We start from the raw sequence: 27,789 nt of genomic DNA, 5'->3' as shown, positions 1-27,789 counted from the left end.
CCCTTTGCCTTCACCATCAGAATTTATTAAACACATTCTTTTGGATGAAATTTCATTTGCTACATACAGTACCTCTTCCTCAACAAAGCCCTGGAGGCCACTCCACAGATAGGTGGTGAGAGAAGTTATTCCTCATCTGAGTGTTGTACTGATATACCTCTCCTCCTGGACATAAACAGATAGCCATCCAGTCCTTCTCCTCTCACCCAAGGGCTAGATATTCTGATTACTGCATCCTCAAGCAAAACAATTACTACAGTCATACCTCTGACCTTGTTAGCTCCTCCTCCAGCACCCACTTCAACTGCCTTCTAACAGGACCAAGGGGCAAGATTTTAGAGCTTAACTGAATCCTAAACTTTACCGACAGATTTGAAATAATTACCTGGCTGTGCGGAGTAAACTGTGACTAGAGCTATACTACTACCATCAATATCTGAGCATGCCTCCATCCATGACACCAGCCTCCATGGCTCCTGGTTTCTCTCTCACACAGCTGCTCAGACTCTTGCCTTCCATCACAATGTTAGCCACACAATTTATTACTAAAACATTGACATAAGTCCAGACAACCCATGTTGAGGATTCTCTTCTATCAAAAGGTTCAAGTTCTGCGCTTCTTCAACAAGATGTACTCCATCTGTCACCACAGATGAAGTACATCCCAAACCCCCTAACCCCAGAATACTGAAACCTTCCACGAACGATCATTATATTTCTGTTCAACAGTCTGGTAGAGAAATAACAATTAGCACACCTCATCATCATTATTCATAATGATCAAGAGCCCATGAAAACAATCATCAAGAGATTGAATAGATTTCAGATGATGACTGGCCAACATAAGAAGGAGTAGCCACTCAAGGTTTAAGCATGACAAGCAATCAAGTAATCCCTTAGATACCCACACAAATCCTTGAAACATACACGACCGAAAGATGACATTTTAAAGTCAAGAAGTTTAGTTCATTTGTAGGGTAAGGCCTCCATTCTACATGTAAGAAGACTCTTTACCTCAGTCTCTCTTCTACAGTAGATAATTAGAGCACATGAAGACCAGCCATTTCCACTTCAGGTGGCTTGATTCAAATGTTACTTCAATTTCTCAGTCATCCTATAAACCGGAACTCTGAGGTACCAATCGTATTTCAACTGTAATTATGACATTTAAGAAAGCCAGACCAGGTTTCTTATGACAAAATGTTTCATCTGATGATATTTTGGAAAAAAAAATTAAAAGACTGCTGTTGCAATGAGCTTGAATGAGACAATCACGATGTACAGTCTTGAGAGAACATCTCTTTAATGTATGCTTGAACATAAAATATTCTTTCTTGAGAGAACATCTCTTTAATGTATGCTTGAACATAAAATATTCTTTAAGTTTTATTGTAAAACTGCATATACTGAACCACCCACCACCATTTGGTACACTGTCAATATTTCAATATAGTCCAAATATATACATAAGATAATTCACAGGTCATTTCAAATGCATATCATAAGTTGCACTATGGTTTTATGGAAGACCATTTTTCTTCCAGTGTTTTACACACAATATGCCAAATTAAAAAGAAAGATAAATTGTGTAAAACCATCTGGATCCAAGTATCAACCCTAATATAAAGCTAACAAAAGTACCCTGAAAACATTTGGTTTTCCTGCTGAACAACTAAAATATTTGTGTTAAAAGAAAGAAAAAGTGTTTTATGGAAAGTTTACAAAAATAAATTGTGCGGGATACAAGTTTTGAAACAAACAAGACTCCATTTCAGGATGCGTTAACGTTCATGCACAAAGAAACATTCAGTCAAGCAGTCTAAGGACTGGTATCCTTTCTCATGCAAAAACGTTCTTACTGCTACAATAAAATGGTAGCAAACACAAGTCATGCTCCAAAGGATACCATGTACACACAAACACACAAAATAAATGTGAAAAAAATTAAGGGACAGAAGCAGCTGACACCAACATACCACCACCACCTTAGTTGGCCTGCGTCCCTCTTTATTTAGGAGGACATTACGCAAACTCATCACACCTTCAGGCTGTTAGAAACAAGACAAAAAGTTACACTTCTGCCAACAGACACAACATGTGTATAAAAGTTTTGACGTTTCAACACAGACAGGGGTTTCCCATTCTGCTGACAAAACTACTCAATAAAATACCCCAAAAATTACACAGCTGCAGGATCACTAACACACTCTGCCTAAATCCCTTTGAAATCCAAGGAAACTCCTGCTATGATATTGAGAGTAGGATGGCAAATACTGGCAAAGCTAATACCAAAACTGCTAATCACTCCATGCAATAAGCAGAATGACATCTAAAAATCTGTCTTACATCACAATTTAACTAATTTTAGATTATAAAAATAAAAAGGTTAACAATACAAAACATAAAAAGGAGCAATATATTAATAAGGAAATTAAGCTACTGCAACACATAAGTTAGATAAATAAACTGCAGTACCATTAAATGTCTGTAATAACTAACTAGCTTTATAAACTGCCTAAAAACTGTTTAGCCCTTGTATGTTCATGGATACTCTAACAATGCCTGTAAACCACATATCACTCAAGCAATCACGAATTAAAACATATTTTACCTTTGAGAGCTCCAAGCACTTATTGTGGGTGCATGTACTGCCACACCAGTAACACTTGTACGTATTAAAGACGCAGGAAAGGCAAGATGACTGTTCGCTACATAGGGCAGTTAGATTATGCTTTACAGTAACAGGTGGACAGACATCAAAAGACTTCTTGTCATGGTCATTAATGGTTTCACAGCGACTCAGAATTCTGGAAAAATAGTAGCACAACATTAAGAAAATTTACATATTATTCTGTATCAACCAAATTCAACTTGTCTTGAAGCAAGGTCTACAAGTGACATGAGAGTTTCCATCACTGGAATGGAAATTTATCATACTTTTCCATACTGCAAGAAGAATTTACAAATCCATGATTTTCCATATATATATATCCATGAAAAGCAAAGCCCTTTCTGTTCTTGGCTAACTTCAGCACATCGCTCTAACTATATAATTTTTCTAATTTACATTTGCAAAGACACTGCTAAATATTAGAGTTATTTTCTAAAACCAGCATTAATCATGAAAACAAACTGACAGCAAGTAATAAAAGAAAATTATCTTTAAGCTCATAAGCAGTATTGCAGAACAAGTTTTGGAACACCGCCTCTACAATCTCAAAGGTAACATTTAAAATAAGTCTTATGAGTTATAAAACTTAGTGTAATTACTTTGCTGACAAGGGAGCCAAAGAGGAGGCTCTCTTACCTGTTCCACATGCATTTACGACCAGGAAAAGTGGCTATACAGTCTTCTTGAGAGAGAGATTTACACCTAGAAAGAAAAAGTTGGAAAACTTTACTCAGTAACTTAAATACACATTCAACATGTACTGTAATATGACCACTCAACAAAAGAACACTCACTGTAAGCCACGTAAGCCAACCACTTTTGAGACCACTAAATGTTCTTTGCAGCAGATGAAAAAAAAAAATTTTGCAGCAGATGAAAAAAAAAATATTTTCCAAAAGTTCCCTTTTATCTCTTCCTACTTTTTCAACTTTACCTTGTTCCAACTTTTAGTCTTCACTCAGAACAAACCCGAAGGAAAGCAACAAGTCTAAAGCAGTTACAGTCTCATTAAACTACTTCATGACAATCCTTGTACTAGAGAATCAAGGGGAACTGAACAGATTCTCAAAAGCTCTCTATATGGATTCATCTTTAAATATACATACATATACATAACTGTGGATTTGTTTCTCCATTTTAAGACTCATGCTACTATGAGTATTATGAGTATTTTTTAATCCTTGTACTGTTACTAGCTTTTGAATACCGATGAACATCATTTTATCAAATACTGTAAAATGACAAGATAAAGTGCTAATCCACACTACATGACTCCATAAGCACTACACAATATAAAGTAGTAAAATCTTCACAACATGAGAAAAATTACCAGCAGGCCAAACTTACTCTCCTGGATGATAGCGTAGCACAGATCCCAGCATTTTGCCATTAAAGCCACCCACTACATACATAGCACCGTCATGCACAAGGGACCTATGACCGTAACGTGCGATGTCCAAGTAGAGATTGGGGGGTTTACGCATGGTATGCCACTCATTACAGCTGATGTCATACGCTAGAAAGTCTGCACTGAAACACTTGGCCCCATAAGAGTGTGCTGTGTCATTGTGGGTGTTTCCACCAAACACCAGCATTAAGCCTTCCATAAGGACGGCAGAATGTAGGAACCTAGGCACTGGTGCTGGAGTTTTAAGATTCCTGAAAAAAAGATGATGAATTTAGGCTGTCAACCATGTACTTTCCATTCTTAAATGAAAGAAATTGTATCTTAGCATATTAAGGCTTCTTAAAAATCTGAAATTTAACATATTAAAAGCAACTGATAAATCAAAATTAAGTTTTACAAATGAAGAAAACTATATAAAGTAAAAAATATCTTTACACTCCTTTTCATAACTGCATAGTAAAATGTCTAAAGAGCATTCAAGCACCCTACAATCAAAATGAATCACTTGATATCAAATCTGACTGCATATTCTTTCACTTACCAAACAAGCTTGATAGGATCAAATGTCATGAGGTCTGATACAACATGGCCCTGTGTTTTAATGGAACGCAATCCCCCATGTATATAAACCAATGATGTTACAGGATCCCATAGGGCAGTGTGACCATACACCCCATATACAACAGCTCCTCTAGTTTCTAAGGTTGTCCAGGTGTTCTGATCTGTTTTAAAACAAAATTAGCATAATACGTAATAGGTTTGTTCTGAAACGAGTTTTTCTTGGATATGACCATACTTAATTCTGTTTTTAAAACAGATTTCTTTTTTAACAAATCTCTGTGGGAATAACAGGAAAAAATTACTTGGCTATTAAATAGATTGCTACCAAAATGTAAATGTCTTGAAAACTTTACTATTAAAATGAAACGTAATTCCCAGTGAAAAACACAACACATGACCACTACAGTTAAAACAAGCTAATACGATAACAAACAATTATTATACTCACCAAAATCATATTCCTGAACAGTGTTTAAATATCCATAGCGATCTGAATGCCCAAAGAAAACTAGCATTACTCTTTTTGTTTTTTGTACCACCACAGCTGCATGACCCACACAGTGGATGGGAGCACATGGACCTGGTGAAGAGCAGCCTGATGACTCTTGACGACTTTTGGGATTTGACTTTTCCTCTTCTTTGTCATCATCTTCATCTTCCTCATGATCATCATTTTCGTCCTCTGATGCATGACGATATGAAAGATTTTCCTCCTTGTCTTTAAGGCCATTATTATTACGCTTGTTCCTCTCACGTCGGCCAACCCTGCCTCTCCTATTACCACGACCCCGCCCTGCCTTCAGTCCACGATTGGAAGAAATTTCTGCCCACTTGAGTGTATCTACATCTAATCTCCATAACTCTCTTGCTATTGTGCCGTCTGCTTTCATGCCACCATACATATAAATCGACTCCTGAAAAAAATGGACGTCATGAACACAAACTTTAAACATATGAATTTTGCTGAATGAAGCTTACTTGAGGCTCTTAGCTAATGCAGAAAAAGAACCTGCATCTACTTAATATTACAGTGACTGACAATTATCTACAGAAATTGTGACTTGTTCCTCAGACAACCTACCACCATACTTCACTCAACCTGAAATGACCTCATTTCTCCTGTTACTTTTCAGTATTCTCATCACCCGCACTTTTCCATCCATGTCCTCCATTGAACCTTGCCAATGCTTGTTTAGGTGTAGTCTCAAGTGTGACAATTTCAAAGTCATTCTGTTCATTCAGTACCATTAAAATTCTCTCAAATGCACTGGGTTTGGACCTGTCAACCACATCTTATGTGAACCATACGCAGGCTGGCAACTATGAACCAAGGATTTAGCTAAAGGCAAGATTCAGTGATTCCACTTATTTCTCATGCCAACAAGTCCTGTCTCCCACAGGGCAACTGCAGGAAAAGTTGATGGTCCTCATGACTGAGAAGGAAATGAAACTCAAGTTCTGGGGAACACTCAAAACAGTTAGTCTGACTGTGTAAGGAGAGGATATACAGCAGTATACTTAGGAATATAATCTCTTTCTAGGTTTTACTGCACAAGGTCACTGTTGGCAGAGCATTCAAGACAAAGGTCCCCAAAGGAGTTCACTGAAATAGCCAGTCAAGATTCAGAGAATGAAATGAAAGAATAGGCAGTGTGGGTAAAGTTGTAAATGCAGCTGCAAATAAAGTCCAGCCAGCAAGTAATGCAACAACAGGAGTGGGTCACATTTTCAAAGCCCTATCAAATTCTTATAAGCATGGTTTGGTTAGCATAATCACTGCATAGGTTTAAATAAGAGGAGAGCTCTCACAACTCTTAAGATCACAATGAGGAAGGGGAGAAGGAATGAGTGTCAGTATGGGGATGGAAAAGAGAAGAGAAAACACATGAAACAACTGTCAGACTTGAGTAGAAAATAGTTTATAACCATAAAGCTTCACCCTAGCACTTGGAACAAGATGTTGAACACAGACTCACCTATACAACACATACAAAACCAATTATATTGCATCTTTTGCATTCGAAGTAAACTTACAAAGACCCAAATTCATGGAAAATCAAAATATTGTAGTACATTCTCCTACAATAGGAGCCTTCCTTTTTGTTTTTTAAACAGGTCATCAGCGCAGTAACACATTAATAAGACCAACTGTAAATAGAATGCCAACAAGAATACAAATTAAGCCTCTTGAAAAACTGGTAACTTACTGTATTACTGTGTGGGTAAAGTATACATATATAAGGAATCTCACAGGTTGCAGGATGACTAAGATATTCAAAACTTGATCACTAACACCCCTTTGAGTTAGAATGCCAAGAAAAAATATAAGTGGACTGAATAAAAATTAAACGTGCTCAAAACTCATCACACTCAACAAAGGAAAGAATGATATTAGATACGGCATTCCTCATAAGGAGATTACTACTAAAAGTGTGCAGATGGCATTAAGATTCTTTGCAACATCCCTTACACCCCAGCTGTAATTCTGCCCTTTGTGTCACCCCTTGCCCTTGGGCTCTTCCCAGCTAGCTGTCAAACTTCTTCAACTTTGCTTTATTCAAATTTTCACCTCTCACACTCAAACCAATCCTTCATCTGAGCCCTATGAGATCCTACAAGTGAAAATGGGATAGTCTCATTAAATTTATTTACAGTAACTAACTGCTGTAATCAGATCAGGTTGGTCAAAGAATAAATGTGTAATGATGGAAAATGAAAAAGAGCTGTGCAAATATGAGATTCCAGAAGATTGAAGTATATCAAAGAGAATTTGAATAGCAAGATGCAAATGCTGACATCAGTAAAATGTATTTTATTTTGAAACATATGAAACTGTCTGACATCAAAAAACTTTTAAGTACAATAACGCTATTCTAAACATAAAAGCTCTTCACTTACATTATATACAACAGCTGTATGTCCATATCTTGCACTTGGCTCTTTGATGCTTTTGGTCTCCACTGAAGTCCACTTGTCTTCTGCAACATTAAAAGAAAAAAATTTTTACTCAATACAAAAGACTTTTGAACTATTACTTTTCAGGTTAAAATCTATTAAACTTCTTTAACCACTACAAATATAAGCAACAAAACTCACGATATCATACAAAATTTTTTGAACCTCTAAAAAATTCTTCACAAAAATATTTACACAAGCTTTGAAAACGGATTGTCAACCTAACAATAAATATTAACTTATTTTTCGTCTGTTCCCTGTGGACTCTTGAAACCAAACATTAAAACGTATTACCTTTACATTCCTCTAATTCCCACCACAACTAGAACAAATCCTTTGGGTGATTTATATGTGCATAATAAAAAAAAATAAGACAGTCTCAAGCAAAATAACTAACCTGCTATGTTATATCTTAATAAAAAGGGCTTCTCGGTGAATGAATATCCGCCTATTACCCAGATTTCATTATTGATAAGGACAGTAGCATGTGACGATCTTTCGAGCAATGATGATGCAGGACTAGGGTGATCCAATTCACTAGAAACATCATGACCAACAACTTCCCACCAGCCTGCTTCTTTCACCTGACTGCAATCAGCACCTGCAATGCAAATGACAGTAAAATACCACAATCAAGAACATTTAAGCAACAAGCTTGGGCTAGAAAAGGCTGCTGGGTTGCTAGACCCATTAGCCTTACCATGAAGTTCTGAAAGCTAAAATACAAAAATACAAGAAGTTCTAATTAGTAAAATAAACAAAAACATGACTTTAAAATCTATTATAGAAAATATCAGATTTTAAAAGTAATTTGTATTTTTCTTGGCGAACAAATCTTAAGTTCTATACAAAGGAGATTGCACTTGAAGCCATCTGCCATGTAAAGAACACAAGCCTGTATTTGTGTAGGAACAAATTGATGTTAAAATGCTCATAAAATCTTGAAAACCAACCTTTATATCCTTCATGACACTGACAACTGTGTTGCTCTGGATTGCAAGTGCCATGTCCTGAACATTCTTCAGGACACAGAGGAACTGAGCATGCTGGACCTCCCCAACCAGCATCACAGGTACAAACACCATCAATGCACACTCCTTTACTGGAGCATACTTTCTCTGCCACAGTACTAGGACAACCATCAATCCTGTTGCAAATGTTTACATTAGTATTAGTTGAAAAAATAGCAAATTAAGTCCGAACATCTACCTTTAACAGATATATATGAAGGATTATACACACAAACCCGAACAGACAAGATATCTTCAACTGGCAGTGAAAATCACAAAACAAAATCTAACGAAAAAGTGGTTTCTTGTAGATGAACATAGCAGAAGATCTAAAGCATGGCTGTAAGTTATAAATAGTACCTAATATTCAGTTTGTCATTTTTCAGAAGTTATATTTTCAACTGGGAACTTCCATTGGTGCATTAATGCTGATGTTTAGAAAACTAATGTATGCATCTCATTTTGCAAAGCATCAGTATCAAAACAAAGTTCAGCTACCACATTACAAATTATCCAGTATCAGAAATATTTTATGCCTCTTATATCAACTGTGGAATGGTCTGCTCGGCAGTCCTATTGATGTTTGGTGCTTACAGGTTTAAGAGGAGCTGAAATAAACTGGTCTTTGAACTGCCTTATTTTGCAACTTGCACAGCTGTTTTTCATATAAATAGTTATTTGTTTTTTGTGTTTAATCTTTTTTTACTTATGAGTCTGCAAACAGTAGACAGTACTTATATAAGCCATATAAGTCACTGAAAGATAAACGTCACTCCATAATTACCACTTTTCTAGGACATTACTACTTGGAACAATGTGAGTCTGGAATAAGAACCCAAGATATATCTTTATATTTCTTCTTAATTATGTACAAAACCTAACCTACGTTATCTGAAATGTTAGCTGTCCTATAAGCATATACAAAATTTGGTGGAAATGGGCACAGGATTACAGGTACCACACAAGAATGAGGACATTTCTCAATTTGTTGAAATCTATTCATTTCCAAGTTATCATATTTTTTTCTATTTTTTAACATATAGATTTTCTAAGGGAAACTGCTTTGCAAGTTGATACCTTTTCATGACTGCTACACATTTTCAATAACACTCTGAAGGTAATTTTTAAAGTTATTATATGTACTGTATATAGTCTTAGTCTTACCTATAAGAAACATACTGTATATATTCTTACCTATAAGAAATTGAGAATCCTGTGAGGTTGTATGCAGCATCAGAATAAAAATACAGTAGCGCATAGCCTGAAGACGCTACCACCTCTGGTATGTGAGTGACACGGTAATCATCTTGAACCACCATCCCACTGAAGATAAAAAAAAATGAGATTTTTATAAAATTAAGTTTTACCATACTTGCCTAACAATTATGATAGCTGATCAGTTCCTAAACGGCAGCGCTTTTAAATTGCATGCGATTGTACTACAACTGCCGGTAGATAAAAAAAAAACAACCTATGCAAATTGTACACATGATAAAAATTCCATGCATTTCAAATTTCCTTTAAATTGTACTGTATTCAAAATCCAAAATGTTTTAAAAAATTCAAATTCTATGGCTTTTTATCTTCATTATCTGCCAGAAAATTACAGACAATCATTTACAAACAGTCCCCTACTTACATCCATCCACATTAATTGGCAAATTTTAAGTTACATACAGTAAATGTTAAAAATACTTGTGCAGGAACAACATACAAGGTACTCAATGAATTAATATCCTAATTCCAAAATAAAGTATATGGGTATCCTTCATGCATACAGGGCTCCCTTACTTGAATCCACTTTAAAAACAGAGACAGCTCATAAGACAGGGACTGTTTATAGTACGTTAAACGAGCTGCACTACACAAATATACCAACTATCTCTGGGAAAAATATTTAGAGGTAGTGTTTCAATCCTTCCAAACCAACATTCAAAAGACAAACTGTCAAGATATTATAGAACTGTACCTGAAAACGGCAATAAGGGGATCATAAATACTGTCGCCATCGTAAACATATAAATGGTCCCACGAGCATTCCGTGGCGAAATGATCTAAATGAAGACGAATAGATGTGTTAGGTTTTCCCGCATCTATTAACCATGCACACTGAGTATCTGTAGAGTAGTTTCCACTCCCATCTGTTATAGTGCTAGAATTGGCAAACAACCTGTAAAAAGAAAAAAAAGAAAAAAATTATAGATGGTTTGGAAGATACTGAAAATATGTAAACTATACACGTATATCACAAATTTTGAAAAACTTATGTAAAGTTTACTATGCCAGTCTTGCCTGTTTCAGGCAAGTCAGACTGGATACCAACCTTAGACCAAATCAAAATATTAAAAGATTAAGGAAGTAACAACAGCGCACCAAAAGAAGTGACTTGGCACTCAATTTATGCCATACCTCAAGTAACATATTCTGCATAAGTTAAGATTCCACCCAATGTGCCAACCAACACGAAAAGAAAGACAGGCACTCCGTTTTTATACATGAAGCAAAAATTTTAATACATAGCCTATTTGTGCAAAGTAAAATTATACAAATTATATTATAATGTAAACGTTTCCTGAGGTGAGAGGCAATTCAAAACCCAAACTTCAGTCTCAGAATTACTGTAAGAGACTCGTCTGAAACTAGCCTCGCCTACCATAATCTTGGGTTTTGTCATGTTCCTAAAACAGTTGTGCTAATTTATTCATTCTGTGCTGGATGAAATAGCATCACTGATACAACCTGGAATCTGGGGTGTCCTGAAATTGAACAAACTTGGAATATTGTTACTCTACGATGGGACACCAAAGATGGTGTCATAGACTAACTATACTACGTATGTTAATTCACGGGGCCAGTTTTGCAGATATTCAGGCAGATACCAACAGTGTAATGAACAAATTAAAGACAGGGTAAGATTGAGGAATTACCAGAGTTGGTAAAGCTACACACTACCAAAATAGACATGACAGTGTTTGTGTGTAAAGTACTGCCATGACGTATGATGATAGGCTGGGATTACCCGAAGTTAGCATCCACCACTGTCTAACCACTATTTGAACAAGAAGGGCAAAGTAATAAATTTTTATCCATGGAAAAGTTCTCTTTGTGGCTGTCAGACCCTATTCTGGCACAGACTCCAAATACTCTGTGAGTAAATTATATTTACAAAAGTACCAATGGGTGGGGTGCTGAAAGCACTGACAGCTTAACATGATACACTGGGGCACCTTCAAGACCCATTAAAACAGCCTGACTGGGCAGAAAAGGGCTTGGTCTTTGACACAAATGGGATACTAACTTCAACCATGATTTGGTCTTACTCACCAAACACATATATCACACTAATGATGTACAGTACAAAGATTACCCAATACTGTACAGTAAGTCATGTAAGGACAAATATGATTCAGAATGCTTCTTCATGTAAGCAAACAACCTTATATAATTCAAGTTTTATTCCCCTTTACTTCAACATCTACAGTATATGTTCTCTCTGCCACGCCAAAGAAATCAGGTAAGTGATATAGGGGATATAGTAAGTCTCATTTTGTGCCCCAACACAGACTTCTCTAATCGATGCCAAGAATTAATTACCGTCCTCAAGGTTACTAACAGTGTCTAAGAATTAACCCTGGCCTAAACTACTCACTGACTGTAAATGAAAAACACAGCTGCACATCAGAGAGCCCTAAGTGATGAGTCATACCTCTCCCCTCCTCACAATTCTGCCATTAAGCACCTGATACAAGCTTCGAAGTCTGAATGATCACTCAAACCCCTTTAAGAAACCATAATAAATAATATAATGTAATTATTTAATCTCCTGACTAAAACGTTTTAGTGTAGTCCCTTTTCAACAAATATAAAATTAAATTTGAAATACAAAGCAAGCAAGAGCTGAACCCCAAGATAAAAATATATACATAATGAGTTACCAAATTAGGGAATGTTAGAAATTATGCTTTCAATTACTTTATCAATATACCATATAAAATTCTTAAATATATGGCCAAACACAGGTACCATAATTATTATTCTAGAAAGACCTTCAGGTTCCATAATGCAATGATAAATTGTATATGATGTTTTAATTCAAAAAATCCAATAAGGCAATGAATGACACAGAAACCAATTGTAAAGGGTACTATACAGTACTATGCATCCTTTTCCACATAAACTTCTGCTTCCTTCCCAATGCACAATACAAAAGGTTTTCACCTGAATAAATGTAGGCTATAGGTGTACTTCATGTGATACAAACAGCTTTCTGCTACCTGAAACTACCATACAAAAATAATATTTTGTTTACTCAAATTCATACATCTACTATTTTGCCCAATTGGTAAGAGACAACACAACCACAAGAGTTCCACATGCATACAAAATTATCATCATCACAACAACACAGACAAACAACACAAAATACATATCCACATCACATACTAAAGACAAAACATCAGAGGATTGTTTTCTTTTCCACACCATTAACCAACCAATCTGTTACTCATCCTATTTCTTTGTTACAACAATAAACAATACTTATGTATCACTGAAAATGAAAACACAAGGATGCTGAAATGATAGTATATATTCCCTAGCAAACCAACATCTAAATTCTGTAGAAAAAAAAACTAATTTTCTCAACAGAAAGAAACTTATTAACGTTAAAAATGCCCCAAGCAATTAGGAGAAATTCTACAATTAAATCCCATCTAAATTGGGCTGCTCTAACAATAAATGGATTAGGCTACTCTACCATCTAAACATTTCTTAGACATCTTTTTTAGCCCATTATACTTTTGGAACTTTCGAGGTGACAATGTACAAGTTAAATAAGCATTAGAAAAAATTCAAAGCCAAAATAAAATGTTACCAATACTGTATAGAGTATATTTAGCATTTAACTTAACTAAAAGGGAAAAAAGAAAATATCTAAATATCTAAAGTATAAATACAAAAGAAAATGGGAATATTAAACTGTATTAGCATGCAACCCTAAAATCTAAGGTGCAACTCAGTAACATGCCACTATTCAAAATACCAGAGTAGCTTGTAAGAAATGGCTTGAATACAAATCAGCAAGACAACTACTACAAACAATTCTAGTAGGGTATTTGTGCAATAAGTAAGGTTCATTCTCCTCAAAATATACCCCTTGAAATGTATATAGTGTATATCACAGGTGCTCATGAAAAACCATAGAAGAGGGGTAAGAAATTTTCTAAAAAATAGCCATACTTCACACAATTCAAAAGCCTTATTTGGAAAAGTATATCTTAGTTTAACCAGACCACTGAGCTGATTAACAGCTCTCCTAGGGCTGGCCTGAAGGATTAGATTTACTTTTACGTGGAAATGAGCTGAATATATATATACTGTATATATAGAATTTAAGCCAAAGGCCAAGCACTGGGACCAATGAGGTCATTCATCACTGAAATGGAAATTGACAGTAAAAGATTTGAAAGGTGTAACAGGAGGAAAACCTCACAGTTGCACTATGAATCAGTTGTTTGGAGAGGGTGGACAGTGAGATGCAAGAAAGAATATGAAAGGAGGTACAGTAAAAGGAACAAAAGAGGTTGCAGCTAGGGGCCGAAGGATTGCTGCAAAGAACCTTAAGTAACGCCTACAGTGCCCCGCATGAGGTGCACTGACGGCGCTACCCCGCTGCGGGGTATTTGGAAATGACTACAAATATGAAGCTCACTCTTCATCGACACAATTCATAGAGGATTCAATTCAAACTCTTCACAGCGATAATATATGCATACCTGGTGTCTACAATCAACAGCAAATTCATTAGATTGAGTACTCTGTGTAAAGCAATATTCTGTTGTGTCACGAAAAAGAATTTTTTAAAATTTTCTCACATAAATTAAACATTTCTAGTATAACTCTATAACGGCAGATGTTAACTGCAACTGTTAACTGTTACATGACTGTAAATAAACATAAATCCTTGATGTGAAAGGTGACAGACCTGGTTGCTGTTTTATTCACTAGCAGTAAACCAAACACCTCATCACCGAAAAATTGTCTATTGCCATAAAGAATTTCTCCTATTCAAGTTTTTAAGGATTGGATATACCATCTGTCTGGTGATGCTGGAGATGCATCCTTTCTAATTCATATTGCCTCAACAAGTTATAGTTATACAGTACTGTACTATTCTGACATCTAACAACTGAAGATGACTCCTTTCTTACTAATGTTGCCTCAAAGAGTGAAAGTGTTTATGACATTTCAATGCTGGAGATGACCCTTTCTTACTAATGTTGCCTCAACAAGTTATAGTTTGCCATATTTCATTGCTGAAGATGACTAATTTCTTGCTAATGTGTCCTCATAGAGTTAAATTGTTTATGACATTTCACTGCTGGAGATGACCCTTTCTTACTAATGTTGCCTCAGTAAGTTATATTGTTCATATTTCACTACTGAAGATGTCGCCTTTCTTATTAATTTTGCCTCAACAAGTTGTATGATTCATATTTCACTGCTGAAGATGACTCCTTTTTTACTAATGTTGCTTCAATAAGTTATATTATTCATATTTCACTGCTGAAGATGTCTCCTTTCTTACTAATGCTGCCTCAACAAGTTATGATGTTTCTAACATATTACTGCTGAAGACTGACTTCTTTCTTACCAATGGTGCCTTAACTAGTTGTGTTTCTGACATTTCACTACTGCATATGGTTCCTTTCTTACTAATGTTCTCTCAAGTTATAGTGTTTTCAACACTTCACTGCTGAAGATTACTACTTTCTAACTAATGCTACCTCAGCATGTTATAGTGTTTCTTACATTTCACTGCTGAAAATGACTCCTGCTTAATAACGCTGCCTCAACAGGTTATAGGTATTTCTAAAATTTAATGACTCCTTTCTTACCAATGTTGCCTCAATAAGTTATAGTGTTCCTAACATTTCACTGTTGAAAATGACTTTCTTACTAATGTTGCCTCAACTACAGTAGTTAGTTTCTGACATTTCACTGCTGCTGACACCTTTCTTACTAATGCTGCCTCAACAATTAATAGTTTTCAACATTTCACTGCTGAAGATGACAATTTTCTTACTAATGTTGCCTCAACTAATTATTTTCTGACATTTCACTGCTGATGAGACCTTTCTTACTAATGTTGCCTCAACAAGTCATAGTTTTCAACATTTCACTTTCAACATTTCACTGCTGATGAAGAGTTAGAGGAATTTAGATAGACTATAATGTGGTTCGGATTCCACAATAAGCTGTAGGTCCCGCTGTTAAGTAACCAATTTCTTAGCCACTAAAAATAAGTGTAATCCTTCGTAATAGCTCAACAAGTTAGCTCAGTAAAACTAAGGTTTACTTTGAAGATGACAATTTTCTTACTAACAATGCACAATTTTCTTACACTGTTTCTTAAATTTCACTACTAGAGATGACTCCTTTCTTAGTAATGTTGTCTCTACAGGTTATAGTGTCTAACATTTCGCTAATGAAGATGACTCTATTCTTACTATTGCTGCCTCAACAAGTTATTGCATTTGTGCCATTTCAGCACTGAAGACAACTCCCTTCTTGCTAATACTGCCTCAACATGGTATTGTTTTTCTAACATTGCACTGCTATGTCCCAAAAAAAATTCATCACAATTTAAAACTGGTTCTATCAGCACCGAACCATTCTAACCATAACAACAATAAAAGACTACAATATACATCAAATACAGATGGCTGATAAGAAGCTGCAAAACACTATATCACAAAAATACAAACTCTTACTATGACAACCAAAACTTGCACTACTACTTTTCTAAATCACATCAAACAGATGGTTGAAATGACTTCACCTTTCCAAGTAAAGAATAAATATCCTTGGATTACTAGACAAGCAAGGCATGGCACCCATGCAACTTAAGAGATACAATAACTAAATTTTCAGGTTACAAAGCACTCTGTCAATGCCTTAGCACTGCTTACCATGCTTTTCAATGGAAAAATGGAAACATAACATACCATATTTTGTTTTCATGTGCACAAACCTATGGGTGGCACCTCATCCACAGAATGAAACAAATGGAACTGAATGCTATTTCCCAGTGCAAAAATGTATCACAATGGTAAAATTTCTTTTGAAGATTAAGACAAGTACAAGTACTCCATCCTTAATATGAGGACAGTGGTCTTAGCAAAAGAGCTGAATAACCCTGACTTCACTTTATTAATATGCCCTTTGGAATACACCACACATACCAGAAAGGATCATTTTGAAGGCCTCTGAAGTATTTGCCAAATTCAAAAAGCAATGTTTGTAACAAATTCAGAGGCACTTCAGCAAACACCAATCTATAGATTATCTCCACTACAGCTTCTCACCCTCGTACATGACACAGAGTGAAGAACAACAAAACAGAAAACGTAATCAAAAATCCTCTCAAAATTACGAAATGTGGAGTAAAAACCACCTCATCCAAGAAACTTGAATCTCATCTACAAATGTGACCTTTATGATAATCTGTCCTAAAGTGCTGACACGCACTAGCCATAGAATATGTCAACCACAGGACACAGGAGATAGAACAGCAAATTTCTTGTTAAAAAATTATCCATAATGGGGGGATGTTCATGTTAAGTGGAGTAACAGAACTGTCTTTACAATAATGAATATTGTAGTGGGCTTAATAACCTCATAAGTTATAAGTACAGTATATGGTTAAGGATAAGTAACTATGTTGCAAAGCAGGGTTTTCTTGTCTGCTTTAAAGGCTTTTTCAGTAATGAATGTTGACCTCAGCTGCATAAAGTAAACTACATGTGGAGACACAGTGTATGCTACAACACACTTATGGATATTTCATCCTTCTGCAGTTTTTCAATTATGTTCAAAAGTTTACACATCTAGTTTGCAATATATATAGACCCTTTAATGATATAAAATAACATTCCCACGTGGGTTGTACCACTCTACGAAGTGACTAAATCTTACAGTCTTCTAAATCAGTGGAAAATATTCTATGGATCAGGCTAATATTCAGCAATAATTTGTTTGTGGTATACAGTATATCAAAGGTTCTTCTAAGACATTTTGCTAAGCTATACCATTCTTTGCTCTCAGTCCAATCTTCCACCCTTCATTTCTTGAAACTGATATCAAGAGAGCATCACTTAAAATACCCTTAAAAATCTATTACAGAATACAGTACAGGCTTTATTACACACAAACCCATTTTCAGTGCCAAGGGTGTTATCACCCTGTACTGAATTTGTGTAACTTTAGCACCAGTTCTAAAAACTAGCTTAAAAGTGTGTGGGGCAAAAAGAGGTGCAGGGAGTTATGCATGGGAAATAAAAATTTTGGATATATTCAAGTTAACGACAAAAGAGCTACAAAGAAAATACAGTAGGCCTAGTTATGAATTCTGAGACTGAGGCGAACAAAGAGTTTATTATGCATAGGCTAGGTAGGTATATAATGGCAAAAAACTTAACTACAAAAACTGTGACAAAACCTCAATCTAAATCATCTGAGAGAGAGAGAGAGAGAGAGAGAGAGAGAGAGAGAGAGAGAGAGAGAGAGAGAGAGAGAGAGATCAGTTTTTTCACAAGTGCCTGATTGCCCTAAGAATTCAGACTCTATCATCAACAAAATACCCAAAGCAGAGGAAAAGCTGGTGAAAGCTAGACTAGACAATGAACCAAAATTTTGCCAAAGCCTAGCCTGCTTAGGCCTAGTCTGTTCACAAACAGGCAATTCTAGGCTGAAGATTTGTGAAAATATAGGCATGTTTTGCAAAGGAAGAGACAAAAGCCAATCTTGTTGGATAAAATGGAGTGGAAAAAAGGTCCACAAGGTAATACAGGATCGAAGCTCAACTGTACTCTGAGGTCATTTCTTGGGCCTAGGCCTGTAACTCTGATAGACTACGAGAGACTTAGTCAGGTCAAAGTGAAGGCTAATTAGCTCCAAAAAATCGTAAATAAGACAAATTTACTGTAAGACCTCTAAATTTAACATATTTTTAAACCCTCAGCCTGGTCTATTAGGCCTATAGGTCTAGACCTACGGGGAATAACAAACCCAGCCCAGAACTTGGTCTGGCCAATCCCACCAGAGCCCAGGCCCACTCAAATCATTTCTATGCATCCGCCACCCGGCTTAAAGCTTCCATATCAACCAGAGTGACTGAAAAATGGAGAGAAAGTCAGAAGGAAAGCCGTAAGACGTGTTTTATTTACCTGAGCCTTCCTTCACACCATTGACAGAGAGGTCCTTTCCATCCTTGGTCGCACAGACATTTGTTGTTTTCTACGCACCTCCCGTGCTCACACTGCAACGTGCACTCTTCCTGTCCCTCACAACACACTAACGCACAATTTAATAATATTATAACTACAACTAAGCCCCTCGGCACGTGAAATTTCCTCAAAAACTTTGATTTGAACAAGAATTTCTGGAGATCCGCAGCCATCTTGGATCTGCCATTTCCGCAACTGGTGACGTCACAGACCTCTCGTGACGTCACTCGCAAAACATTGTCAGTAGCTGGACCTGTCAAGGTTGATCAGTTATTAATCATTGTAGATTCAAAAATAGAACGGTTCTGTCACGCTTATGGTATCACGGCAAATAGAGGAGTAGAGCCGTTATCGCGTGTATTATGTCCCCTTATGGTTATTTCTGTCAGCAACCCGACGATAGTTGGGAAACGCCTTTTTCAACAACAAGAAAGGGAATAATTGTTTATGACCACAATTCCTAGGTTTGCAGCGCTCATGTTATTGTGAATTGTTTAAACACTTTACACTACTGTAATTCCATTCCCACTTCCGGGAATGAGAATCTCCCTTTGAAAATAAATAAAAAGTTTGTCTGCGCTGAGGGAGCTTTCTATTCTCGTTAACCAGGTTAGAGAAAGTTATATCACGGAGTTCACATTATTTTGGGGTTACGTGATTGTTTCAATGTTCAGCATATAAGTTCACTGGTAAAGGATGTAAGATTTCTCACAAATGTGATTAGCACATAAAATTTGCGCGTAAAATAAAATTTATAGGCAATATAGGCTGAAACAGAACCCAGCATAGTTTAGGAAAACGATAGATAACGTTGCTCTCACTCCAGTGATGGAGAAAGTATATATAAAACTGTCCGTAATAGAAATGCAAGGCGAACTGTACGTATACCGGAAACCAAAGTGTTTCAGTATGTTTAATGTCTGAGTTACTGGGTAGCCTTGCCACAAATTCCTCCACTGGGTTACCTAGTGGTTGACCTAAATCTACATTCTTCACTCGTCTACCTGGACAGAACTTGTCCTTGCATTGTTATTGCTCGTTCTCAAGATTATCTTGACTACAACTAAAGACAGTGTACCTTGCTTTTGCATTACCTGCCTGTCGTACTATTTTATATACAAACTTCATAGAGAAAGTGTGGGCTGTTCACTAATTAAATGGGGTTAAGAGAGAAAAGTAAGCCACTTGTTCTCGACATATCTTTACGGGTGAGGTTGCTAACCTTATACCTATTTTCGTGACCCCAGCTGATGCTGGAATCATTTGCAGGTGGTTAACTGGTGAGCGGCAGGCCGGGCTCAAGCTCTGACCTCACAAATTTGAACATATTGCTCTCCAACTGAGCTGTTATTGATTTTATGTATTTTTTTGTCACTTATATATACACGTGACTCTTTTAGACACAAACATTAAGCCACAGATTTTCATATCTCACTACCAAGGGAAATTATAACGGATAGTGCAAGTTGACTGTCTATCATTGTCTCTACACCAAATGCCCATGTTCGAATCCTGGACAGTGCAGATGTACTTACCAAATATAATTTCCCTAAGGTCCCAGTTATTCCCAAGGTATAGCAGATTTGATATTAAGTAGTATTTGTAGTTTGATATATATATATATATATATATATATATATATATATATGTATATGTGTGTGTGTGTGTGTGTGTGTGTGTGTGTGTGTGTGTGTGTGTGTAGTAAGGAAAATGATGATTATCTTTAAATATTCAAGGAAAATTTTCAAGATACCTACTCACGCATTCATTAACATTTCATGATTTTTACGTAGTGTAATAAAAGCCATTTCTAGCCAATGCTTCTCTTTCTTTTCTTTGAAAACTGTACAGTACAGCCGAAAACTTAATGTCCTCGGGGAAAACAAGACTAGGTGTGGTTCTTGAGCAATTTTGAAGTGGGACCCTGGGATTTCCAAGGTATTGTGCTAACCCCTGTTGCATTTTCTCCTAATACTAAAATCTTCAACACTGAATTAGTAACTCTCTCTCTCTCTCTCTCTCTCTCTCTCTCTCTCTCTCTCTCTCTCTCTCTCTCTCTCTCGCCATTCATTAGCCACCTGAAGAGGCAGAAGTGGTGTGGAAGAAGGATATAATAAATGGAATTACCCTGACGTCAGGGATGGAGATGATTCACAGAGTCAAACCTTCCAGATGTACCCTGGGGAAACACAGTGGACACCATTTTGTGATTAGGCCTAGTCTTATCTAGGTCATAAGTCCCGTCCTCTGACCTCTTCCCGTCAAACGTCAGTCACCTGCGTGAGGATCAGCTTCTAGCAGGGGAGAGTAAGCATCTCAAGCGCACTATCCAATGGTGGCATGGGCTGCTCTAGGCGCAAGAACCCATGCCAGCACAAGACTGACTTAATCTCAAACATCAAAAATCCAACAGGCAGTGAACGCCCTGATTTCAAGAACCATTAAGCCTGTTCTGGTCTCGGCATGTGGTAAGATATAGTGACTGTAAATTGCGCGCCTCTCCGGACAATGACAACATACTCATGGCACCGAGTGTTTGTGCATCAAATGAGCTAGCTCAAGACGCACCTGTCTCTCTCATCTGCCTGTTCAATCAGAGCCTTAACCTGTATGCAGTCAGCCTGCTATCTGTGAGAAGGGGTTAATTCTAGTTTACGGCGCAGATTCCAATCACAGATTTCCCAAGTTTTCAGGGTGGTAAGGAATAGCTTAGATTTGACGAAGACTCGGCCTAGATAAGTATACCAGATAAATGAACCTGGTTCTGTCTCAAGAGAGGCTGCGATGTAAGTGTCGAGAAGTAGGTGTTCCCTAAACTCAAAAATAAACTGCTTCGCAACTGATTTGGTGCTGGTCACAGTAACCTCAACGTCCTTTTTGGTGGATTAAAGTATCTGTACACCGTGGGAGATATTTTTCAATGTAACTTCTCTACTAGGGAGAAATAAATGTGGCTTTAGATGTTTTATGTCATTGTAAAATCCTTGTTAAAATTCAGTGATATGGGTCTACGTATTTCAGCTTTTATCTGCTTATTTAGTTGTACGTCCCTTTCCAAGCTTGCCACTGTGATGTCAACGGTACTTATCCAAATCCTGAATTGTATACTCTTCTTGTTTGTATGTTTCTTTAAGCATTATTATTTTGAGCATAGATTTCTTCACGAGTGTGAATTTCTGCTAACTTGTATACCATCGTTCGTGAGGAATGAAAGTACTCGAAAATGTCATTATATGCTTTTTCTTTTCGAATATCCAGTGTATTCGTAAACCAAACATTATTGGCTGTTTCATAATAAGATAAATCATCGTAGGATCTTTGGGAAAATATAAAAAAAGAGAAAATAAAAATACTGGGTCATAGAAAAGACTTGGACCAAGAGAAAACTGTTTTAGTTCCATTATATTGCTGTGAAAATGCAAATGATATGTCACAGAATATAACTTGGGCGAGGAAAATCACTAAACTTTTTTGGAATCGTAGAAGAGACCTGATGTTGTAAGACGTGTTTAGAAAACTAACGTCATGATGAAAGTGTTGCCAAATCTTGCTCTTTAAAAGCAACTAATTTTGGATCGTAATCTGCTTTGCAGTAACGATCTGACAAGTGTTCTCATATTTTGAAGATTGTACTCGAGTGTGGTGTTATTTCTGTAGCGCATGACGGTTCATTTGTTTTGTTTAATCATTGAAGACTAATATACAAAAGTTGATATGTAGTTTAATATTTTCATGTTTTATGACAGTTTAAATGTTCGTTTCTCCCAATTGAGCTTCAGTATTTTTTAATCTTGTTTTCAGTAATTTAGTAATTATTTTGTGTCATTGCCAAGAATATTCCTTTCAAATCTGTTGCCGATTTATGTCCATTGCGCTTATCTCCATTCGCAAGCAGTGTTGAGAGTTATCTTTTTATACGAATATTTATATAAATATTTTTTCGAATGAAGTAATCATAAATGAAATATTAGTGACGTAAGTGGAAAGAAAACCAGGAAGTAAGTGGTCACTGTATTTTTTCTAATTACTTAAGATAAATACTGACATGAAGAAATTTGAAAGGTATAAGAAAAGGTGGAGTTTAAACCAAAAGATAAAGATTGATAGAGATATAAATGAAAAGATAAATATTAGTAAATATACAAGTAAAGATATTAATTGTTCTAGTTGTCTGAAAACCATTGAGATATTTTAACAGTAGGAATATTCTCGCAAAACCGAAAAACGAAAAAAATCAACTATAGCAACATTTTAATATAGATTTCGATTTAATCTTGAAAACTTTTGGAAGGTAAATTATATTATTTTGAAGTGGATTGTAGGAGGGGCAGTTCAGCCTCCTTACCAACGAATTGAGCCTTGAGTCAATTTCTTGAAAGTTTAATTCTTTTCGTGATTCCGCGCCATTGCCACTTTTTGCCCTGAAAGCTTAGTAGAGGTTCAGTTACTCGAGACCTTGAACATGATTCTCTCTTTCTTTTTGTGCGTATCTTGGGTGTTACGTGAGTGTATGTATGTATGTATGTATGTATGTATGTATGTATGTATGTATGTATGTGTATGTATGTGTGTGTACATTTATATGTACTGTATATGTACATATACATACATACACACAATTATATATATATAATTGTGTATGTACATAAATATATATACATATACATATAACTGTGTATGCACATATACACACATACACACACACATGCACACACACACACACATATATATATACATATATATATATATATATATATATATATATATATATATATATAGAGAGAGAGAGATATAGAGAGAGAGAGAGAGAGAGAGAGAGAGGGGGAGAGACCCCAAACATTATGTCTCAAGGCCTGTCCACACTAGGAAACATTGTTTGGAAAAAAGTTTCAAACTGTTTGCAAACACTTTTTAAGCAATTTGTTTACAAACAGTTGGGAAAACATTTTTATCTGTGTGTATATTTGTTTATATATAGATTGGAAAACATTTATATATCTGTGTGTATATGTATATATATACTCATGTATAATGTATGTATATCTTTTATATATATATATATATATATATATATATATATATATATATATATATATATATATACAGTATATGTGTATACTGTATATGTATGTGTATATATAAGTGCATATACATACATATATAATATATATACATACATATGTATATATGAATTGTACATATACATATACACACTGGTATGTCCATATACATATGTACATATGCATATACACACCGGTATGTCCATATACATATGTACATATTCATATTTACATAAGTACACATTTACATATGTGCATGACAGGGTCCTTTTTCTAAAAACTTCCTCACCCGTCTCTTATCCCTCCTCGAGTGCATTAAAACTGCCAAGTAAAATACAAAGGCTACTGAACAAACTGGCATCCTGACGGCAGCTGAGGTCTGGACAGGAAACATTGTTTGCAAACAGTTTCCAAGCTGTTTGCAGTCTATTTACAAACAGTTTCCAAGAAACTGTTTGCAAACAGTTTGCAAACTTTGCTTCCAAACAGTGGTTCCTAGTGTGGACAGGCCTTCAACTTCATAAAAACCTAATCTTTTCGTTTTGAAATTTTCAATGAGGCTTGAGGGAACATGATACTTTTTGTTATAAAACCCGTTAGCTTAGTGTTTCACTTTCCTCTAATGTTATATAGCTTAATACATAGTTTTAGTTAAAATTAGACTTAACTGTCAGTTTAGAAGAAAGGAGTTTGAAAAATGACACCTAGTTTTAATTGTCCCAAAAGGCCATAATTGCAAACAGTTTGCAAACTTTGTTTCCAAACAGTGGTTCCTGGTGTGGACAGGACTTCAACTTCATAAAAACCTTTATCTTTTCGTTTTGAAATTTTCAATTAGGCTTGAGGGAACTAAGGACATGGTACTTTTTGTTATAAAACCCGCTAGCTTAATGTTTCACTTTCCTCTAATGTTGTATAGCTTAATACATACTTTTATAGTTAAAATTAGACTTAACTGTCAGTTTAGAAGGAAGGAGTTAGAAAAATGACACCTGGTTTTAATTGTCCCGAAAGGCCAATTAAATGCTTCTTTTCAGCAAAATATAATATTCTTTGTAGTTCTGCTTTAGTCCCTAAAAGTTGATAACATCAGAGACATTCACAGTCATTTTTTCCCTCTAGAATAACGCTACAAAGGAATGAATCCCCGAAAAGCAAAGAGTCATCCTTATCAAAGCAGAGTTACCTTTAAAGTTGGCTCTAACAATGGTCTTAAAAGAGCTCTCAAAACGGAAAATCATCAGTGCAGTTACAGGAAGCTCTACCACAAGAAAGCAGACTGTACACTTGTCAAACAAATCAACACGCCTGTTTTGAGAGTTGTGTTTACGTACTAGGGGCACGTCTACAGTCAAAGCTGCACTATGCCCACAATAACCTATTTCCTTGGGGATTCGAACCGTCGACACTGAAGTAGCAAGTCAATGCTTAGTCCATTTAGCTACTGAACGCAAAAAGCTGAAGATCCATATATCCAACTGAATATTCATGGTATCACAGAGGGCCCCACTGCTCCCCGAACAATGATTCCACCCAATCCCCTCCCCACCAGAAGCGAGTGGACGAGATTAATCGTCCTCCCAGTGGGCCTGAGGTGATGTATAAACATATAAAGTGCAGTAGCTCCTGAAAATTAGATGCTAACGATAATTTTCGTTAATGCATATGCAGTTACATCTCTGGTTCCTGTCCTTTCATGCCATCGGGTGAATCCCAAGGAAGGAGATCGTCATTAGCATTTATTTTCCGGCGATGCTGAGAGCTATTATGTGATTGCGTGGTTAACTAGTCTGTAAGAAATGCATGCATGAGTCAGGCTACGAATCTCAGAGGAATGGATGGAAAGAGGACTGCAATTATCTTTTTAAATAAAGGTTCATGCGCTCTGTAATGCTTCTTTCTGCATTTGTTTAACCAAGAAGATTGCCTTATCTTTGAAATCCTTGCTCTTGTTCTCTGCCAAAGCATTTGATAGGCTCTCGTCCATCTTTTTGTCATTTCACTCTTTTCTGAAGTTCGCATTTCTTTTGCCACGTATTTCTCAAGTCACCCTTCCTGACACTTTCCAGTTACGCTTCAGATCAAGCACATTCTCAGTAACCTCCTCATTTTGCTATTCATCTATCCACTTCCTTTATTCATCCTCCAGATTCACCTAAACACACACACACACACACACACACACACACACAAACACACACACCTTTTAGAGTTCTCATTACCTCCTATCATGATGTATACCTTAGTCCTAACCACCTCCTCACCATTTCTATACATGCCACTCTGACTTTCCTCTGATCGATCTTACTCAACCGCATTCGGAACCACAATTTCTCCTCCTCTCTCATTATAACAAGTGACTCCTCTCCTTTCGGAAAACATTTCCTCTCGCAAGCTTCTCCATTAGTCTCACTCACACACACACTCCAAGCATACCAACCTCCCAATCCGCCTTCGTGTCACCAACTTTTACATTCCTGTCACGTGCCACAGTCGCCTTTCCTTATTCTCGAAAACCTAACTAGACAGATAGTCAGACACCCAGAAACTTTCACTCTCATCTCTTAAGCTTCCTCTTACTTGGACATAATACTCTTATAGCTTTCTCCAGAGAATTTGGAAGGACATCGAACTTTTATCCATGTCTGCCATCTTACTGTATGTTACTAGAACGATATCTCTAGACCGACTGAAAATAAATGAATGGAGCTTTCTGGTTGTATTAATTGACGAAGCTTCTCAAGTTAACAAGGTTTTGGGAAAGAATTTCCTCACGGAAATCATTTTAAACATTGACCTGGTTTTCCCCAAACTGCTAATCATCTCGAACGACTGGGAGTTAACCACCTGTTGGAAGAATAAAAAATTAATTAAATAGAACATTATTACAATGTCAATAGTGAAAATGCCTTGTCCACACGAAGATATCGTGTTTTCTTTCCAAAACTCCCTTTTAAAACTCATGCAACGGCCCTGAAATGAATTTTGCAAAATTTCAGCAGAGTCTGCAATGATAGCCTTTGTGAAAAATCAGTTGGAAATTATGTAAACTATGAACTAATTTCTCTTCAAAGTTAATCACCTGAGGAAAGGATCACAGAAGAAAAGTAAGTCGAAATTTCAAGTAAATCCCGGATGACGGGTTTGATTAATCTTTGTAGGGGAACGTTGGACTTAGAGCTTCCACAGACATGGGTAGGCTAACATGGGAAATTTGAAAGTAAGACAAATTCGGCATGCAGCTAATATTCTGTTCCACTCACATGTTGAATCATGTTGAATCTTATCGCCATAATCACAAGATCTCCTACCGCTGAGACTAATTTTGTTGTGTTTATGAACAAAGTTTCAACAGGCAAGACAGAGCTACACACCTATAGTTAGCATACTGAAAAACATCCGAGGTTGGTTCTTAATACAAGATGATTTTTGTTAGAACAGAGAAAAGTTTAGACTTACACTCGTGAAATGTCCAATGCTTGCTTGTCAGCAACAGCAATAGTCTAGGTCAGCTTTCCAATATTTGTATGAAATCAATCTTGCCTGATAACCAAATTCGCAAGATGTGGGAAGAAGGAACAGAGGCGTAATGGCCAAAAGAGTATTATCAGCAGGAACGAGATCTGTATTAAGGCATCGATTGAATTGGTAAACACACTCTTACGACGCCACAAGAACTTGTAAACACCAACTGTCATGAGGTATTTTTAGACGTATGATCAACATGAAGCTGAGACCCGGTGAACAGTATTGCATATTATTTTTTCGCTCTTTAAGTATCGTCTACAGTTCTTATGGTTATTTCTAAGTGTCAGTGGTTGATACGGCAAATGAAAAT

The 27,789-nt window shown here is 36.3% G+C and overlaps 1 protein-coding gene across 2 annotated transcripts in view; it reads right to left on the bottom strand.

Moving 5' to 3' along the window:
* The window catches only part of dsd (attractin-like protein dsd), a 35,480-nt gene extending 16,341 nt beyond the window's left edge, over positions 1 to 19,139 (bottom strand). The window contains exons 1-12 of one of the 2 annotated variants that reach the window (XM_067106462.1): positions 18,832 to 19,139; positions 10,575 to 10,775; positions 9,800 to 9,928; positions 8,549 to 8,742; positions 7,993 to 8,196; positions 7,539 to 7,618; positions 5,089 to 5,554; positions 4,621 to 4,801; positions 4,019 to 4,330; positions 3,308 to 3,373; positions 2,612 to 2,807; positions 1,977 to 2,048 (exon numbers count right to left, since the gene is read on the bottom strand). In XM_067106462.1, the coding sequence (XP_066962563.1) occupies positions 1,977 to 2,048; positions 2,612 to 2,807; positions 3,308 to 3,373; positions 4,019 to 4,330; positions 4,621 to 4,801; positions 5,089 to 5,554; positions 7,539 to 7,618; positions 7,993 to 8,196; positions 8,549 to 8,742; positions 9,800 to 9,928; positions 10,575 to 10,775; positions 18,832 to 19,064 (2,334 nt within the window). In that variant the 5' untranslated portion in view covers positions 19,065 to 19,139. The remainder of the gene's footprint in view (positions 1 to 1,976; positions 2,049 to 2,611; positions 2,808 to 3,307; positions 3,374 to 4,018; positions 4,331 to 4,620; positions 4,802 to 5,088; positions 5,555 to 7,538; positions 7,619 to 7,992; positions 8,197 to 8,548; positions 8,743 to 9,799; positions 9,929 to 10,574; positions 10,776 to 18,831) is intronic. The other variant, XM_067106463.1, reaches the window with a different exon arrangement.
* Positions 19,140 to 27,789: the final 8,650 nt, after the last annotated feature.

Source organism: Macrobrachium rosenbergii, chromosome 7 (genome assembly GCF_040412425.1).
Source record: "Macrobrachium rosenbergii isolate ZJJX-2024 chromosome 7, ASM4041242v1, whole genome shotgun sequence".
NCBI classification, from domain to species: Eukaryota; Metazoa; Arthropoda; class Malacostraca; order Decapoda; family Palaemonidae; genus Macrobrachium; species Macrobrachium rosenbergii.
The sequence above is the reverse complement of the archived record's forward strand: the minus strand, read 5'-3'. Positions and strand labels throughout refer to the sequence as shown.